This window comes from Anser anser, assembly GCF_964211835.1.
Source record: "Anser anser genome assembly, chromosome: 2".
NCBI lineage: Eukaryota > Metazoa > Chordata > Aves > Anseriformes > Anatidae > Anser > Anser anser.
The window spans coordinates 41,242,259-41,261,776 of NC_139721.1; the positions used below are offsets into that span (position 1 = coordinate 41,242,259).

At 35.7% G+C, this 19,518-nt stretch overlaps 1 protein-coding gene across 7 annotated transcripts in view; it reads right to left on the minus strand.

The window, feature by feature from the left end:
- Positions 1-19,518, minus strand: part of RP1 (RP1 axonemal microtubule associated) — a 217,428-nt gene that overhangs the window by 66,378 nt on the left and 131,532 nt on the right. For all 7 annotated transcript variants that reach the window (XM_083823906.1, XM_083823902.1, XM_083823904.1 and 4 more), the window contains 6 exons: positions 17,661-17,830; positions 11,267-11,486; positions 9,420-9,574; positions 6,829-7,042; positions 5,287-5,477; positions 3,252-3,462 (listed from right to left, as the gene is read on the minus strand). In XM_083823906.1, the coding sequence (XP_083680032.1) occupies positions 3,252-3,462; positions 5,287-5,477; positions 6,829-7,042; positions 9,420-9,574; positions 11,267-11,486; positions 17,661-17,830 (1,161 nt within the window). The remainder of the gene's footprint in view (positions 1-3,251; positions 3,463-5,286; positions 5,478-6,828; positions 7,043-9,419; positions 9,575-11,266; positions 11,487-17,660; positions 17,831-19,518) is intronic.

Below are 19,518 nucleotides of genomic sequence, written 5' to 3' on the forward strand. Positions count from 1 at the left end.
TTACTTTGACAACTACATATTGCAAGTTCTTCTAACTTCAGATAACTTCTATGTTGGGATATATGTTGCTATATAACTTCTGATACATGATTTCAACTACATTTAACAACAATGGCATTCTAAAAATCATCAAGAAATTATCTAGAAAGCATCAAGAAATACAGAAGCTAAGAGCTAGAAGTTCTAAAATTTTAATCGTAACTGAAAACAACATTTTCAAAAGCACCTCACAATTTAAGTGTGCAATGACTTTGTGTCAGTATGAGTGTTAATATGCACATTAATGTCCTTTACAGAATTATCACAGATTTTATAATGAAATAATAATATTAATAATAATCAGTGTATTTTATTTTTAAGTCCACCAAGATGCATGATAAATAATTTAGACAATGATTCAGATAGACTAAAAAATATGTTTATAAAATATTAGGATGGATAGGTGAAAGAAAAGAAAATGGAAAATATATTTGCTTCTGTGATACTAGCTAATATCCAGAAGGCAAATACATCCCTGAGATAATGCCACAGAATCTAATGCAAGCATGCAAGACAATTGTTTGACCTTGGATATTTAATATAATTGTACCTAGGAAGTTACCTATAGGCTGAGCTTGGGCAATCATTTTTAAGAAATAAATATTACAGATGATAGAAAAAGCAATTTCAGAGAATCAGTTTTAAATATTTGTGCATGTGTGGTTTTTTGTTTTGTTTTGTTTGTTTTTAATTATTAAAAATATATTCAATGACAATTGATAACTGTAATTTGCTGGGAATTAAATCATCCTCATGTCTCACCAGATGAGATGATGTGGTGGCTTTACCTTGCTGGGCAGCTGAACTCCAAAACCACTCTCTCACTGCCCCTCCTCAAAGAAAAAAGGAGGAGAAAATACAATGGAAAAGGCTCAAGGGTTGAGATAAGGGCAGGGAGATCACTCACCAATTATCATCACTGGCAAAACAGACTCAGCATAGGGGGATTAATATAATTTATTGCCTATCACTAGCAGACTGGAACAGTGAGAAACTAAAAGCAAACTAAAAACACCTTAAAGAAGTAGCTGTGATTTTCCTGAAGATCACAAATGAACACAGATATCTATTTTTGCCTTGCTAAATTTCATGGAATTACTTAGTTTAGAAGAGAAGTACTTATAATAACATGGCCTTCATTACAAACAGGCAGCTGACATAACTGATAAAGGATATTCTTTACTTGGATGTTTTTTTGCATTTACTTTGCTCCCTAAAGAGTTCTCTACTTGTTGTTTGATTTGTCTGGGAATAGCAACGATCTTTATCATTCAGAATTGTTCTTTTGTCTTTATTTGAATTTATATTACCAAGACGTTTATTGAAGACATCTCCATAAATGTGTCTCTTTAGAAGAAACAATGAGTGCAAACATATACAACTGATTTGTCTCCAGTAGATAAGCTAGAATACAAGGAAGAAGCTGATATTTAGAAATTTTAGACTGAATAAGTGTTGGGGCCACAGAGAAAAAAAAAAAAACTGATTGGTATTAATAGTTTCAGTTGTGGATCATTCATAAGGTGTATCTTTAAGTATCTCGAATGTCATTACTTCAACTGTGGACATACGTGTGAGTTCAAAAGGACTGCTCACATACTCAAAGTCAGTTAAATCTAGAAGAGAATTCCTCCTAAGGCATTTCCCTTATTCTGGACTCCACTAAATGGTCTGTGTGAAACTTCCTAGTTAGTAAATACTACCCAACTATGTGACAATTTGTGTCAGAAACTTTGTACACATCTTCTTCTTAGAAGTTTTCCAAGGAAAACATCTCAGCCTTTCAGTTCACCTCAACTGAGTTGCTCTGCTAATAACATTACTGCTCTCTGACATTATCTCCATTTGGTTCTTAGCATAACGAAGACTTTGAGAGATGAATTCTAGAATTTTTATTTTGGCTTGAACTTTTTGGAGTTAGTAATATCTAGTTAAACATTTAGCAATTCCAAATTCTGAAAATAGTTACCAATACTTATAATTTTCCCCTTTTTTTTCATAAATAAATTGGGGTAATAGAGATTTTAACAAGCACCAGAGTTATCGTATTTAGCATTTTACATCCTGAATATATTACATGCAACATCCAATGCTATTTTGAACCTGATGGACAAAAACCATAAGATTTATTTTTTTTTCAGTACATGAGTACAAGGCTACTAATTGTTTAAAGTTATGCAAACCCACATAAAATCAGAGATTTATAAGGTCTTCATTATTTTATTTGTTCAAGTTTCAACTTTAAATGGGATAAAATATTTAGGAAAATATCCCTAGGGAACAGTGTGCCAAACTTCACATGGAATATTTTGTTCCTTTTTCTGGGCAGCTTCCATCTTTTCCTATTTTCTATTCTGTTTAAGCAGAACAGTCTTTGTACTATAGCCTCTGGCAATAAACCCCTTAACTGTCACTAAAAGCTTCAATACATGATCTTTACTATCCGCATCAATCCTCTTTATTCTAATGAGCTGCATAAATGGGAATCCTGTTCTTAAATAGCGAGTGATCAAGCCATCAGTATGCAATTGGTTGTTCTCCATATTCCTGGGGGACTGGGGGTAATCACTTTATCATATCTCTGTCATCATCATATACACAATTCACATGTATTAATAACATCAGAGAAAACTGCAACTCAATATATTTTCACTGGAATAATACTAGCTGTACTATAAATTTCTCATCAACATCAATAATATGCTAGTGCAATTGAAATTCTTGGCTACCCTTTTGCTGGCTGATTGTAACAAGTTGTTTGTTTGTTTTTTCTTTAATTCTATCTGTTTTGTATGGTGTCTGCAATTCTTTCATTCTTAAAACATTGACTACTTTTCTAGGTCACACATTTCTTTGTGGATAGGAAGATTCAGGTAATATCACACACAAGTTAGTATTTTGTACACATCTTCAGCTGACACAGCATTAATTTGAAGAGATAATAAATAATCAAGAGCTAAAACTGGAACTGTCTCACATGAAAGAAACCATATTCTATGTCTGGTGTCAGCAGTTATAACATCTGTCATAATCCTGATACAAGTGATTCCTCTTTGCTCAGTTTTCTTTTGTGATAAATGCAAGTGCAAAGCATCATATTCCTTAATCAAATTCTTGTGGAAAGTCTCATACAGTATTTCAGGCCCAGGAGATATACTGGTATTCCAGTGACACAGATCCTGACCCCAGTAACAAAAACAGACTTAGCTTACCAGGCAAAGGCTCCTGATCTGCATAGAGAGCTGGCAGTTCCACACATTTGTCTTCATTAGGGTTGAACAAGCAGTCAAAAGATAAATACATCTCTTCCTTTGTGCCTGTGTGCTTCATATGCAGTAAATCTAAGTGCCATGGCTGTTTTAGCTCACCATGTGGTCCAGTTACCTGAACTTTGTAGAGTGAGCCAATATCTGCCAGTTCATCCTAAGTGAGAAAAAGAGATGAATGGATATCATTCTAATTATGCCAGATCAAATGTAGTTGACAGCTGTATGCAACAGCTGAGCAAACTTCAATAGCTGAAGAATTGGAGCAGATTTATAACTGTTACCATTTTTCCCCTTTCTAACTATATGCTTTCCCTTGCTCTTTCATTGCAAATATTGGCCAGACAGTAGCACTGAAATACTGCCCAGCTAGCAGCACTGCATGGGACCTGACCTTTCCTCTGACAGGGTACTTCCAGTTTCATACCATTTCTTTATATTTAGAAGAGGTTCTTTAGCAGAACTAGGTACTCCTCATTTTGGAACATGTTTATACCCTAATCTGGTGTGCTTACTTCCTCTTTCACTAAAGAAAGGAAGAACATGAAAAAACAGCCAATTATTTCCTTGGTGTAATCATTAAGTCCTATTTACCAGACTAGTAGGAAGAACCAGGAACAGATTCTTTATTCATGACTCCAAGGCTGCTTTCTGATGAACCCCCATGATCAAAAGTAACGTATTCTCACTCACTCTTTGGGACAGGGATCCCTTCACCTTTATTTTCCTGCTTTTCCCTTGCTACCTGCTTCTGCTGTTTCAGCAGCCAATCATGAAGAAACATCTTTCAGGATGTGGCTTCATGAACATATTTCTGTGATACAAAGCTGGTTTGAGAAGCTCCCACTGCCTTGTCTGTCCACTTGCTCCCATTCCATCAGTCTGGCCATATAGTTGTTTCTGCAGATGCAGGATCAAGGTTAAAACAAGGCTAACAAACCAACTGAAAACTTCCAGTTTTCTCACAGGGGTCAACCATTTCCTCAGAACCCACAAAGGCCAATGGAAAGATGGAACAAGCAATACAAGAACAGGACAGGTAATAGTCACACTTCCCTTGAATATTTTCCTAGTTTTCAGCACTTTGCGGTTCACGGATTTCCTAAAGTAGAGGAGTTCTCTGTAGTGTTTACCTTCAGGTCAGTTCCAAATTCTACTGTATTGGAGAGATGTACTCTACATTAATGGAGAGTAAAATCAGAATAGCATAACAGTAACACAGCTTTGGCACTGAGGACGGAATTATAGTTACGAGAGGAAAGTAAAAGAATTGGGAAAGAAGCAGGCCATACTTCAATGTAAGTCAAATTCATTCATTCAATCAAAAGGTTGTTAATATTTAAGTTGAAGAGTAATAGGAGGAAGTGAAGACAAATGATGGAAGATGAGAATAACTAAATAAAGGGGAAAACTTGTGGGTGAAAAGGAGCTGATCAAGAGGAAAAATAAAGTGATTAAGACAGGCAAAAATAAAAGAGGCAAACAATGCAAGAAAAAGAAGTTAGACTGCAAAAACATGGTGACAAGGATGAATAAATTACATGAAAGACAAAAATGAACTTTCTGTTAAGTTTCATCTCATACACAATTCTTCCTTCTCCATCATCTGCCCTAAAATCTCTATAGCATCCCATGGCACATTGTATGTTTACAAATTGCTTTTGTGAGATCAACAAGAACTGTAAATCAGCACCTGCAGGCTGGTATGCACTGTGATAAGCACATAGGAACCACTTTGCTCAATTAAACATTGTCAGTATGAAACCTTGGGAAAAGGTTCATTTCTACTCATTCAAAAAACATTGCCCCAGTGACAGCCTTACTGCCTACAAACAAAAATGATGACCTGTGCCAAAATACATAGAGGACTTAAAAATCAATTTGGTAGTTTAGTTTAAAGAAACAATTTATCTCAGAATTAAGAGGGTCATCAGGTACATGATCCTTAGGCTTTTCTTTCAATAGATAAAGGTTGAAGTACTTTGATTTGAATTGCTTTTCCTGTAACTTGAAGTGGCAACTTTTTGTGATTCAGGTTGCCGTAGAAGATGAAAGAAAGGTGTAATGGATCCACTTCATTGCTCAAGTCAGACCCAGTGATGTCCATTATCCAGAGACCTGATGACTGCATGTTGATTTCAGGCAGCTTAGGACAAGAAATCAATCTTCTACCTTTAAAAATGATCAAAGAGAAAGAGGAAAGACAACAGTATGACAGAATGGCATAAAATAACAGGCCCATAGCCTTTACAGTACACTAAGCAAGCTCTATTTGCAGGTTATGTTGTATCTATGGCAACAGTTCACTAAGAAGAACACATCAATACCTTTATTATATTGGGTTTTTTTGTTTGTTTTTGTTTTGTTTTTTTGCCAAGAATTTAACAGCTTAATGTTCTTGCTGTGTTTAAACTTTAGTTTCACAGGTATTTTCTCGATGCCATGTTATTCTCCTTGTCATGTTTGGAAGTAATTACTAAGAGAACAGTCAGACACCTTTTAGAGGTCTAATTAATTGTTCTTAAAAAAAGCAATCAATGTTACTGAAACCATTTTATCATTTAGAAGAACCAGCCATCTGTAGCCTGTAGACACCTACTGCAAAATGAACAATAACAATGAACTTCACTTGCAACTATATAATACTTAGCAATATAATGTGTTATAATAGTGTGAGACTGACAGATAAACCTATTGTAAGCACATGAAAATATTTGCAGATCCTTAAGAGTTCAATATTACCATCTTCCTCTCTTTTTCTCTATTAATTGCTGCTATCCTTCATTTTCATTCCATTTTAACCATTTTATGGGAAATGAAAATGATTTAATGGAAGGAAACAGCTTAGAAAAATCTGCTTTCTACAATTCAGAAAAAAATATACAACTGAATGCCTACATATCTATCAAGGGCACCTTATCATTTGAAGCCATATTCTTTGTTCTGGATGAACTTTAACAGCTCATTTACATGAAATTGTTTTCACAGGATTGAAGGAAGGAATCTTTGCCACAGGTTCTGCTGTAATTGTTCTTTTGCCAGATACATCCAGATTTGGATTTGCACAACTTTTGGTGTAGTAAACTTGAAATGAGTATAAACTGAGCATAGAAAAATGGCACTGTTTCTTTGCACAGTGGAATAATACCATGGGTACTAAGCTCATTTAACTAGAGTAATTTTTCTCTGGATTTCAAATTAGATCCTAAGTGACCTGAAAATTAATGCATAAAACTTAAGCTATTTATCCCCATAAGGCATTCATCTAAAACTTTTACCTGCTTTAAATCTTTCATTGCAATGTGCTAAATCTAATTCAGAAGGTGAGAGTTTCATACAAAACATACTTACAGAACAGAATTTTATTCACTTTGACATTACTAGATGCAGTCTTTCTATAATAAAAAAATCAAACTGAAAAATCACATTTGCAATAAAAGAAAGACAATATAGAGATCTGAAAGGTCTATAGCCAAATTCAAAAATATGTAGAGAGGCAGACCAGTTTTGCAGAAGAGCTTACCAACTGTAACTATCTCACAAACAGTCTCACATGATCCCAGATGAGTATCAAGCCAGTTCCACCATGGGAAGACCCATTCTTTGTCTGAGTCTTGTGATTCCCTGACTGTTATCATCTTGAGGTACATGCCAGCCCCATATCCTTCTCCATCATGCCCTATAACCACTTTTTGCAAATGACTGAGAGAAACAGCTTCCACCAAAAATGAATCCACCTGCAAAAAAAGGGAAATACTTAGTAAAAAAAAGTTTGGACTCAAATATGCTTGAAGTCAAGGGAAAGCTTAGCCTGGATTTTGCTGAGGATATATACATATACATATTTTTAGTAACATTTAACATAACATCTCCCCTCTGAATCTAAGAAAGCACACACTGATTACATCTAACATTGAATCCTGTTTATCTTTAATGACATAACTTCTTCTGATCTTTGGACAATTTGTATTTCTTCAATCATTGCACATCACATTAAAATGTATATACCTTCTGACAGGCAAACAGTTATGACAAGATTTTGGTTTTAATCAAATTTCTTTCAGGGCACTTCAAGTTTCTAAAATGTATCAGGCAAATTTATATTTTATAGATCATTCAGATTTTACTTATATTAATAGTCCTAAAGAAAAATTAGAAATCTAGAAAGAGTGTTCACTACCAGATGGCTTCCTAAATTCCTCTCCAACAGTTAGAAAAGCCTATATTTTTGTTTTTCTTGCAAAATAGAAATTAGTGCAGAAACAGAAAATTGGACAAGTAAGCAAAAGAAAGGAGATTATGATGAATGGGAAAAATGTGAAGAAATTTGAGCAAAATACCAGGGATAGGAGCAGAATGGAAAAGACACAGTAAGGAAAAAGAGGGGAAAAAAAAAAAAAAAAAAGGAAATTACATGCCCCACTAAATTCTTTCTTGTTTTATAAGAAAGCCAGGTCCAGCCTAGGGCCAGATGGTCTTGATGGTAGCTTATAAAGGTCAACAAGGTTATGAACAACTGGAGTTTAAACAACACTATCTATGATTTCAAAGATGTGAAACTATTGGAGACTGTCCAGAGAAGAGCTACAAAGATGGTGAAGGGCCTAGAGTGGAAGACATACGAGGAGCAGCTGAGGTCACTTCATCTGTTCAGCCTGGAAAAGAGGAAGCTGAGGGGAGACCTCATCACAGCCTACAGCTTCCTCACGAGGGGGAGTGGAGGGGTAGGCACCAATCTATTCTCTTTAGTGACCAGTGATAGAACCCGAGGGAATGGAGTCCAGCTGTGACAAGAGAGGTTCAGGCTGGATATCAGGAAGAGGTTCTTCACTGAGAGGGTGATCACTCACTGGAGCAGGCTCCCCAGGGACATAGTCACGCCACCAAGCCTGTTGGAGTTTAAGAAGCATTTAGACTATGCTCTTAGTCATATGGTCTGAATTTTTGGGTAGACCTGTGTGGAGCCAGGAGTTGGAAACGATGATCCTTATGGGTCCCTTCCAACTTGGGAAATTCTATGATTCTGATTCTTTGATTATAATTAACACCATCATCCCAATAAAACATTAACTCAGTAGTAGGAACTTACTAAACCTGCTGAATGGGCAACTAAAAGAAGTTATTGGCAAACTGATCTCTAAAAAATGCAGGTCTCACCAAAGTCCTATGTGTTATCTGTGCTACTTTTAAAATAAAATACTGGAGAAGTAGCTTTTCAGTTGCTAACGTTAAAAGTACTTCTGTATGACAAAAATACCCATTTTCTTTTTAACAATAGTCAGGACTTGACAGCCAGATTGTAAGCCAAAATCCTGAACTTTTTTAATTAGGACATTTTAGGAAATAAATCTGTTCATGGAGGTAAAATAATTATTGAAAAGTGCTATCTTCTGTAAATATATAATATAATATATATATATAATATATAATGTATATATAGTCCTGAGATGTATGGAAAATCAATTTTAGAAATTCCCCCAGTATGTACCAAATCCAGTGCTGTGGTAATTATTCAATGAAATTATTTCACAGAAATGTAGTACTCTCCTTGATAATGTATATCTTGATAGTGAGCAAAAAATAAGATTATATGCTTTTTCAAACTTAAATGCTCAGTGAGCTTATGAAAGCTGACCACATTAGAAGAATTGTATTGTTATTGGTCATCTAGAAGCAACATTTTTATGTGCATTCTCTACTGTACGTGGAATTCTTGTCTCCCATCTAAAGTTATTGAGTAGACATTCAGTTATTGCTTATACTAGGTTACAGAAAAAGCACTGAATACAAAAGTCTCACAGCAATTTCTGTAACTAATTTTGTATCTAAATTTTTTAATTCTTTGATGACCTAAATTCAGAATAGAAGAAAGAAGAGGTGTGATCACAGAGGTTCTCCCAGCAATCTGTTCTGTATGTGCTCACACAGAGCCCTGATTATTGTGTGGGGATGTACTGGTACAGGAAGGAAACAACAGTGGTATTGGTCTGCTCTGAATATCTGGAAGACAAATACTGTTTCCATATTCTTGCTCTTCTGTAACAAGATGTAGTCTGATCAGGCATTTAGGGATGCAGTAGAGTAACATGTAAGATGGCATTTTTGTGCCATTACCTTACTCCTTTGAAATTTTCTTCCTGGTGTTAACGATGTATGGAGTTTCCTTACACCGGTGTCACCTCTTGTCCCATAAAGAGTGATATAAACATTTGCAAAGGTTTCTGCTCCCCAGCAGTCACCAGTATGTACAGAGACAACATATTTATGGACTGCATAAAAATAAAATAAAATAAAATAAAATAAAATAAAATAAAATAAAATAAAATAAAATAAAACAAAACAAAAGTAAAATAAAATAAAATAAAACAAAAGTAAAATAAAATAAAATAAAATAAAATAAAATAAAATAAAATAAAATAAAATAAAATAAAATAAAAAGTGATATAAAAGATGTACTTAAAGGAAAACAACAATGTAGGTTATTTAGTGATATTACTGTTTTTTTTTATTTCTGCAACTACCAAAAAATCTGAAATAGTCGGTTTACTCTTTGTGAATGTGATGTCTTGAAGCTAGGCTCAATAAATTCTTTCCATTAGCTTCCTTAGAAATTCAAGTGAAATTGTACTCAGACAACTTAGACTTCTGTAGCTTAGAATTACCAGTATCCAGACAAATTCTGTCCAATTGTATTTTACTGTACAAGATCCTGAAAATAAGAACTCATCTGAATTTGTTCAGGGACTGCTAGAAACTGAATGATCTTTGCAATAGTTAATAACCATCACAGGTCAACGAATAAACTACTATGTAAAGTTTATGTAAAATAGACTAGCAGAGGCTGGATGCGTGACATATAAGTATAAAAATTTACCAAATGCATTTATTAATTTAAGGCACATGACAGCAACTGTAAAACTTCTTTGCCTCTGTGTTGCTCCTGTACAAACACACTTTCTTCCCTCAACCTACACAGTCAGATTTGGATTTTCTGTTGAGAAGGATCATTAAATTGCAGATGTATTGCTACTTAGACAAAATGAATGGCCAAAATTTTTTCAAATGTCATTTTTAACATACTGTCCTGCTGAGTTAACATTTAATTAACTTAATGCTATAATTTCTTTTAAAGTTGTGAACAGGTTTGAGATGGTCAGGGACTAGCACTACTGGAACTTTAGTTTAGAAAAGCAGTCATATCTCCAATTACTTTTATCTCATGTGTAACTACCCAATTTTCTGAATAAATGCAGTGTCTCCACAGGCCTTCACATTCCAAGGGCATTTCTGAATATATTCTAAAACTCTCAGCACGTCAAAAAAAAAAAAAAAAAAAGGGCCTTAGGGAAAAACAAATACAAAACTTTTTCTTTTTTTTCTACAATGAGAATTCCTCCTGTTAGTAACTAAGCTATTATAAGCTGAGTAATTCAACAGTAAATCTACCACAAATCATTTCCATAGCTTTGAACATGTGCTATACCTTTAAAAAATATAATTATATTCTTCATTTTTGCACACAGAATCATGCAGAAGATTTAGCAACTGTGAAACCCAATTTGTCACTTAACTGGAAAATTAAAGCTTCTTAAATGGTCAGCATTTTTGCAGTGCTTGTATGAAAACAGTTACCACAGAGCCACTGAAGATATCAAATGCAGACCAAGTGCTCTATTCTATATGTATTGTTGATTTCTTTTTGAGAGGTTAGTTTGCACGGTTCTTCACTCAGAGAGTGGTGAGGAACTGGCACAGGTTGCCCAGAGAAGCTGGGGATGTCCCATCCCTGGAGGTATTCAAGGCCAGGTTAGATGAGGCCTGTAGCAACCTTGATCTAGTGGGTGGCATCCCTGCATGTCGCAGGGAGGTTGGAACTAGATGATCTTTGAGGTCCCTTCCAACCCAAGACATTCTATGATTCTGTGATTCTATGACTGTTCGTATCTCTTCACTATTCTCACCTGGTAAAGTTTTCTGGTCCTCATTGACTGCAGGGAATTCTTTCACAAGCTCCTTGTCGTCTTTGCTAATAGAGAGCCAGCAGTTACAGTCAAAGTTTAGTTTTTGTTTTGCATGTAGCTCTTCTAAGTGGAAAGACTTCAAATGCCAGCCCTCAAAGCCTGGCACATCAACACAGCTGACCCGAATCTTGTATACATCTCCCACATCTCCAGTCTCAACCTGCAACAAACATCATAAGGAAAAGTGTACTGTCAGGAGCACTTTACTCACAGAGATTTCCCCAGCTGTGTAGAATCCCTTAACTTAACATCAACCAATGGAGATGCTCTATGGCTTGGATGAGTATGATAGGGCAATCCATCCTTCTCTTCACCATGGGTGAGGTTGCCTTCTTTATTTCCTTCTGTTCTCTTACTAGCAATGTGAGCGGGACCCTTTAATATCAGGGTGAGCCAAGATTAAAATTAGTAATATCTGCACATAAGACAAAAGGTAATATGTAAAGCTATGACCTTACCGGAGTACATTAACTTACAATTAAAGGCTCTGATATCAGCAGTCACGTTATGTATTAAAATTAATGATAATTACTACGAGCAGAAAAAAATTTAACTAAATTCTCATTTGCAAAATGATTAGAATTAGAACATGAAATTACTTTACAACCACTTCTGAGGAAAAGAGGAGGGATATTTCTGCAGAAATGTGAATCATGAATGTTACAGAAATAACTCTGTAGAACAGCATAGCCCTGTTCCCATACTACACATGAGAAATTCAGTATCTCGTTGCTGGCTGTGGGCTTCTGTGAGATGTGATTAAACCATCCAACCTAGGGCTGTGGGAATTGGGACGATCAAACTGCATCAAGTTGTAATGATCTGCATGGCATTAGCAACTGCACAATAAGTCTTCTGAGCCCCAGGAAGTAGGGTGCTGCAGCCTTTCACTGGTCAACAAGAAGAAAGATCTGGTGGGAAGGGAATTTCAAGTGAAACAGAAAACAGAACTATTCTAAAAAATGTAACAATTATTTTTGAGGATCAAAACAGAAAACTTTGCCAGCAGCCTTGTTCTTCCCACCTATTGCATTTTATTTTCCCAGACCAGCTACAACAAAAGCTTTGGTGACTGTTGCCAGGAAATAAATCCTTTATGCACCCAGTAGCATCATAGTAAGATTCTGAAGTTAGTCTTACAGAACCATGCTCTAGAACAACTAGCAGACTGGCTCTTAAGACACAGCACAGAGCTCCTAACAACTTAATTTATTCTGCTATTAGCTCTGCTCTTGACAGCCGTTCAGTGCTGACCTACCTTGCTTAAAGATAGTTCTTGTGCCTTTGCTTAATGGAGACATACATGCAGGGAAATATTAGTAAACTTATTCTTATTAGGGAAAAACAGTATAGAAAGCATGTCTTTGTCATTTGGGGAGAGAGTTGGGTACCCTGATTAATAAACGTTATGCAGATAAAAAATGGTAAAACCGCAGTGTATGAAAAGGAACTGTTAATTTAAAAAAACAGCAACCTGCCAAAATCATTTTACAGAAGCTTGAACTGTTTATGAAGTAGAACTTATGAAATGTGGCAAGAAATTTCACCTGATGACTTAAAAGATGCCTTCCAGTCTAAATTTCTTGAATAAGTGTCAAAAGAGGTTGCCATGTCATTCAAAAAAAAAAAAAATCAGGATTCAAGGCATTGTTCTGTAAGGACCAGAGAAGAGTTCCCACCCACCATCTATGTAAAACCAGAAGCATGGGCCTGTTTCTATGACAGTTCTGCAGCCCCAAGGCTGCAGGGAATCTCTCAGTTCCTGAACTGTAACTTCACAGCTTGTAAAATAGACACACAATTGTATCTTGACATCAACGAGGACACCAGATTTGTCCTCTGAGCCTAGACTGCCCTGCTTGCCTGTATGCTGTCAAGTATACAGAATTAAGGGCATCCCAGACTGTGATGCACATGTGAGGAGGGTTATGCCTCTTGGATTTACCACATCCTCACATCCTGACTTGGTCTCCACCATTGCTCCATAAATAGGGAAATACATGGGCAGAATTTCTTGTCAAGAGTTTTTCATTCATGCTGTGTATGCTGCAAATGATATCTTTAGCTATGGCACAGTAAATGGTCTAATTCCTCTTAAAAAATGTGCATTCATCTCCTATTAAACTTAAAGGGAACTATCCAGGTTCATCAAGAGAAGAGTGCACAGCTTCTTCACCCGTCTAAACTATGGTCCCCTCACACACAATAAAATCATTGCTCCTGCTCTTTCAGAGCCAGACTACTGATTTTTAAAATGATTGCCTGCAGATTTTATTTCTTGCAGATAGATCTCATGACTGTATCACACAGCTATTCTAAATGCCATGTACCACTCATTCAATAAAGCTCTGTGGTTTGAACTGCAACATTACAGAATTTGGTTATTTTTATTTAACAGGGCAAGCTGTACCTCACATTTTACGTTGTCTTCTGCTACCCAAATTTGCAATTCTCTGGACTTCTAAATTCTCATAAAGACATGTTCAATAGTCATTGTAGAAAATGGACAGATCAGATATAGGAAAATAATTTAAGAATACAGGACTGACTATTTAAGAGTCACTGTTTTCCCTTCTTTTTCTAGAACCAAAATTTCAATGAATTTCATGCCTTTGAGCCATGAAGAACTAGCAATCATACTGTCCATAATCTGTTGAATTAAACACCAAATATTTCCAAGTGAATGTAATAGATATTACATTCTCCCCTTTTTATGTTATTTGTTTGGGATTTTTTCCACAGTTATTATTATACTTTCTCTTTAGTTTCATCAATGTAACATAACATTGTCATTACATCATGCTCATAATCACTTTCTGAGCAATTTAATATGGTCAGTTTCCCTTTGGAATATGATAACCTATCTTTGATCCCATAATTGGCTTTGCCTTCCATCAATGCCTATTAATTGATGCAAAATGACCTTCAATGCAGAGACAGACAAATAATCCATCACAAAGTACATATTCAACGAACATCCTCTTTTTAAATTTACAGAATGTTTGCAAGAGGAAACTATTTACCTCATTTTTATTTATGATTAAAGTTTCCTGATTAATTTATCCACATTTATTTCTTCTGAATGGTTTTATGTAATGTTCAGTACTTGAAATCTGAGCTGAATTGGACGTGATTTGTCATATACTAAATAACACAGTGTTTTTCCATTACATGACTGAAGGAGCATAGTTCTTATAATTAAGAGGATGCCTTGGCAAAGCCACTGGGGTTTTGAAGCTCTCAGAGAAAGTAACTGATGAAAATGGTAGGAGAATTTCATAATATTTTAAACCTTTTCCTTTCTGAATCACACAGGACTTGTCCAAAGGCATCAAGCCTAATGTAATTAAAGCTTTGTAAAATTCACTGTTTAGGTGCATGCTTAAATTAAATTCTTCATTACGTCTCTATAATATATATATATCTGTGCATAAATGATTCTAATTGTAAAGGGTGTGGTAAAGCATCCTAAAATTCACCTGAACAGCTGTCAGAAGCTCCAGAAATCCAACTACTTGTTGTCTGGAGCATCATCCCACACTTTGGAAAATACCTAGCATATTAGCATTACATAATCTAAAATTTTCTGTCATCCTTATAGTCTTTAACTGAATATACATTCCATATTTGTTGTGTATTTATGAACAGTTGTACCTGCCAGAGCTTTGTGGTTACAGTACTGTCACTCATTTCATACTACCTGTGCTAGTGTTTTGGAGAATAGTTTTAAAGATCTTTATCCCAAGATCACTCAGTCAATGTAACTCTGCATTTTATAATTATCTGTATAACAGAAAGTGTACAGTACAGTAGGACTCTCCAAAAGCATGCTCTGACAAGCTTACTCTGTAAGCAACCAAGAAACCTGCTGAGGACTAGGAGAAAGTTATATATATACTTTACAAATTTGCTCATTCCATTAGAGATCAACAATTGATTTTTATCATCACTGAAATATAAAAGAAAAAAAAATCTACTATTGTACTGTCAGTTTACTTACATTTTCCCAGTTATTTTCCAATGTGTTTGTTCATTGGAGCTGGCATGGTTTCTTGCCTTGCTATCTTCAGTGCTAGAACTCCCAGATGGTTCAATAACATAGACAAACTTACTTATTTCTCATTTTATTTATTATAAATGATGTATTCTAATTAAATTTATTCTTATTTAAGCAGATCACTCACTCTACTACAGCTATGTGAGACCATTGAAACCCAACAACGTGCTAGCGTGCTGCTGTTTTTTCTAACAAACTATTTTTTGCTCTTGCTACATGCAATTAAACTACACCTGTTCTTTCACAGGAGTTGATTTGAAATATTTTGGATCAAATAATCATTCTGAATACGATGTACATCTGCATACATTTCTGTGAGAACACCTGGAAGATCAGGAGTTTACATGCCTTCCTGTCCTCAGTGTGCAATAAATGTATCTCTGAGATCAAAAATAAGCCTACTGTTTCAAAATAAGCATGAGCTGCTTATAGCACATAACCTGTTGTACTTGTTACTGCACTAAGAACATTTGTCTAAGACCAGGATCTTGGGGAGGTTTAAAAGTTCATTTACTGCTGCTTGTTGGGAAGTTGAATTCACAAAAAAAACTTTGTTCAAAGTTGAAACACTGGAAACATCTGTGAATTCACTGGTGACATCATGCTCGTGCCTCCAGCCTGCTGCTACAGTGGGAGAACATGAGCAAAGCTTCCGAAAGCCTTAGTAAGAACAAAGAAAGAGAGAGTAAAAAGAAACTGGATTTATTAGCTGAACCACCTAGAGAAGATAAGAGGAAATTTATGATGATATCTGAATCTGAGGATCCTCAGGGCCTACTAGTTTGACTTCCTTAGAGTGCTACAAAAACTGGAAAACACTGTAAGAACTGAAGCAAAGAGACAAAATTTCACGCTCAGTAAACAACACTGAAATAGTATTAACATTTTCAAAGAAAGCAACAAAACCAGGGGCACAGATAGCTGTCAGAAAGATACAGACATGAACCCAAAGCCAACCCAAAGTATGAAGAAGCATTTAGAAAACTGTTAGGGTGGAACCTCAGTATGATGCATATGGTATTATGGTACATAGGATAGTAGAGAACCTAGGATAGTAGAGTAGTGGGGACAACCAGGACAGACACATGACAATACTAGCTTCTCCTAGCATGGTACTCAGTCGGTGAAATCAGGCAATCGACAAAGAGTACATGTCATTTGGGAAATTACCAACACGTTACATGTAGCAGAGGTCTGCTTTATGCAATGATAGACACTGCCTCTATTGACCTCTTCAGTTTATGTTAGTGGATTAGGAAGTGCCTTTTGTTGCTCAGAGTTTCCTCTCTGTTTTCTAATAAGTAGCAGCTTTCTTTTCTTTAACAAGTGTCATTTATGTTTTCATTTACTCAATGTTTTCATTACTGCAAAGTTCCTAAATTGCTTTAGCTTGTTATTTAAACTTTAAAAAATCAGCCTGGATCAGGTCATTATGATTAATATTTGACAACATTTTCTAAATGTAGTTTTGTCTTTGTTTTCAGAATGTTTATTGCAGCCACTGAAAAGCATTTCTGAGGTTTAAAAAACTGCCTTGAATTGCAAGCTATTTCTCTCTTCTGTCTATCTAGAAGCTGCACTTCAGGCCAATGAACATAGTTTACAATGATGTAACCTAGCAAGCCAGGACAGAATTTGACCATTAAAAAGACACCTCAGATGAATACTCTCAAAGCAGCAGGATGTGTATGAGGTGTACAGGTAGTCAGGTCTGTATTAGGGGTGATTTTAATATTGGTCATGTATATGCTGTTGCCTCAGTGCAAGTGCCTCCATGGAACTTTGATATGCATTCTCCTGTGATTTATGATTATCCAGAAAATCTGCTGCCTGCTGGCCTCAGGGACAGAACCATTTTTGGGCAGAGTGGAGAATGCTTTAGAAAGACTGAAATGAAGGAAAGAAAAAGCCACTCAGGTCCCAGAGGAATACTGTCCAATCCTTAATTTTCTGCTTTCTCAAATAGTTTTATATTGCTTTTGTAACAACTGCAATGCAGGAAAAAAAAAAAAAAAAGACAAGCTGATGAATGCAATAAATTACATGAAACGCATTGTTTGTTTCCCTGATACATACTGAAAATTCAAAGAGAACATGGCAGCTGGCTGTAGTAGAACCGAACCACAAGCAGAAGACGACCCAAGATCTAAAGTTACATCATTCTGTCATTGGCAATAAATGTGTCATTTTAACAACAAAACTAGAATTCCACATGTATTTTGGCTGTAGAGTAATGACATGAGAAGCTCTGTGTAGTACTGTATATTTAAGACTTACAATGAATTCATCCGTTGCTCTGGGTAGAAAACACACATGTCCTGGTCTTTGTGGAGAAAGCAGGATCTTATCACTTTTGCCCTTTGAGCCATAAATCACAAGGGTCCTTTTACAATCCTGTGGTTCTGGGGAATCTCCATCTGTTTTAACCTGCACTCTCCACTGTTGAGCTAAACAAAATAAAAACAACCCATTTTCAGTATCAATGGAAGAGACTAATGAATGCCTTTGTTATTATTACAACAAAGAATTTAAAGATAACTAGGAGCTTACATCCTGTTTTACAAAAATAGACAAATAGACATTCATTCTCTTGAAGATAATTATAATGTGAATAAGATTTTACAAACAAAACACAACAATCCAAATATGTGTGCAAGCAGAAATTAATACAAAGGAAGAAAGAAAGTAAATATTTGGCTATGCTTTTGCATTCCTTATAACAAATTACTTGTTTTAATTGCAGTAATTCATTTATTAAATTTTGGTACTTAAAGTGTTCCTATGTTACATGAAAAAGAAAACATTTTGGAAAGCTTGTATATGATCCATTTGCAAAAACTGCTGGCTAATACACAGATAGTTAAATAATGAAAACTAAACTTCGTTTCTCAGATTTTTCTAACCTAATTTGTCATGTTCAGTCTGCTCATGTGTCAGATCATTCATTAGGACTGAATCCAAAATCTAGGGAACTGCAAAGTTCACTGAACTCAGCTCATGGATTTCAGACATTCTTTTTGGTAGATGACATGTATTCATAGCAATATTTGAAAGTCCAGAATGCAACTCAGAAACTGCAGAAAACCATTCCAGGTGTGTGAAAATACACCGTGTCTTAGATGGATAATACAGATTAGAAAGTTGTTTAAGTGGTTGATTGTAAATCTTGCCCTGAATCCGAAAGAATTATTTGCAGATACAACACTTGATCCTGCATGGCAAAGGGAACTTAACAGTGGAAGGAAATTAAAAACCTATGTTTAGTCCGTGACCAATACTGTGATAATAGGATAATTTGCTAATGAGATTAACATAAAAGAGAACTATTTCATGATTTTGTGTCAGCCCACAATGCAATGTGCTGACAAAATAACCTGTAGAATAGTTTAGTTCTGAAATAAATTAGATGTGATTCTTTTTCTTACAGTACTGTTTTTTTTTCACACCTTTTGTTTTCCTCCACCTGTTTGGAGGTGGAGATTGAATGAAAACCTTTTCTGGTTTTCCTGACTTACGGTTTTTCCCCTGATTTTTTGCTTCATCTTCTTTAGCTAAATCTGTTTTCCCCCTTGTTATAGAAGCTTTTTCTCATCACATCTGACTGTTCCCTGATTCTTCTGGGCTCAGCTACAAAACAGCAGGCAAATACACATCTCACAGTCAGTCTGCTGAGTAACACAGGAGCTGAAAGGATCCTTCCATCTGAACTCTTTTTTTCAGGTCATTTCATGAGTCAGATGTAGTATTATGGAAGATGCAGACTTTGCCTAATGAGGAATGTTTGTTGTTTGACATTTGTGCCAGCTTTGAATTTTATTTCCTTGTGCCAGGTTGGCATGTGGTACCCTTCAGGGTGTCACACTTGGTGAAGTCAAGCATCATTTGAGCTTCTGCTGTTCCTGAGCACTCTGAGGGTTTATGAGCAGATTCAAATTTTTACAAAGACTCCTGACATAGCCCTGAACCTCATATCCACTCCAACCATGTCCCATTTTGAAGACTGACCCTGGAAAGAGCAGAAAGGAAATAAAGATAATTTTGCATTACTGTGTTTCCCAGGTGAGCTTTCTTTTTTCTGCTTTCTTTCCTGCTTCAGGAGAGAAAGCAAGGACACATATCTGCCTATCTTCTGCTC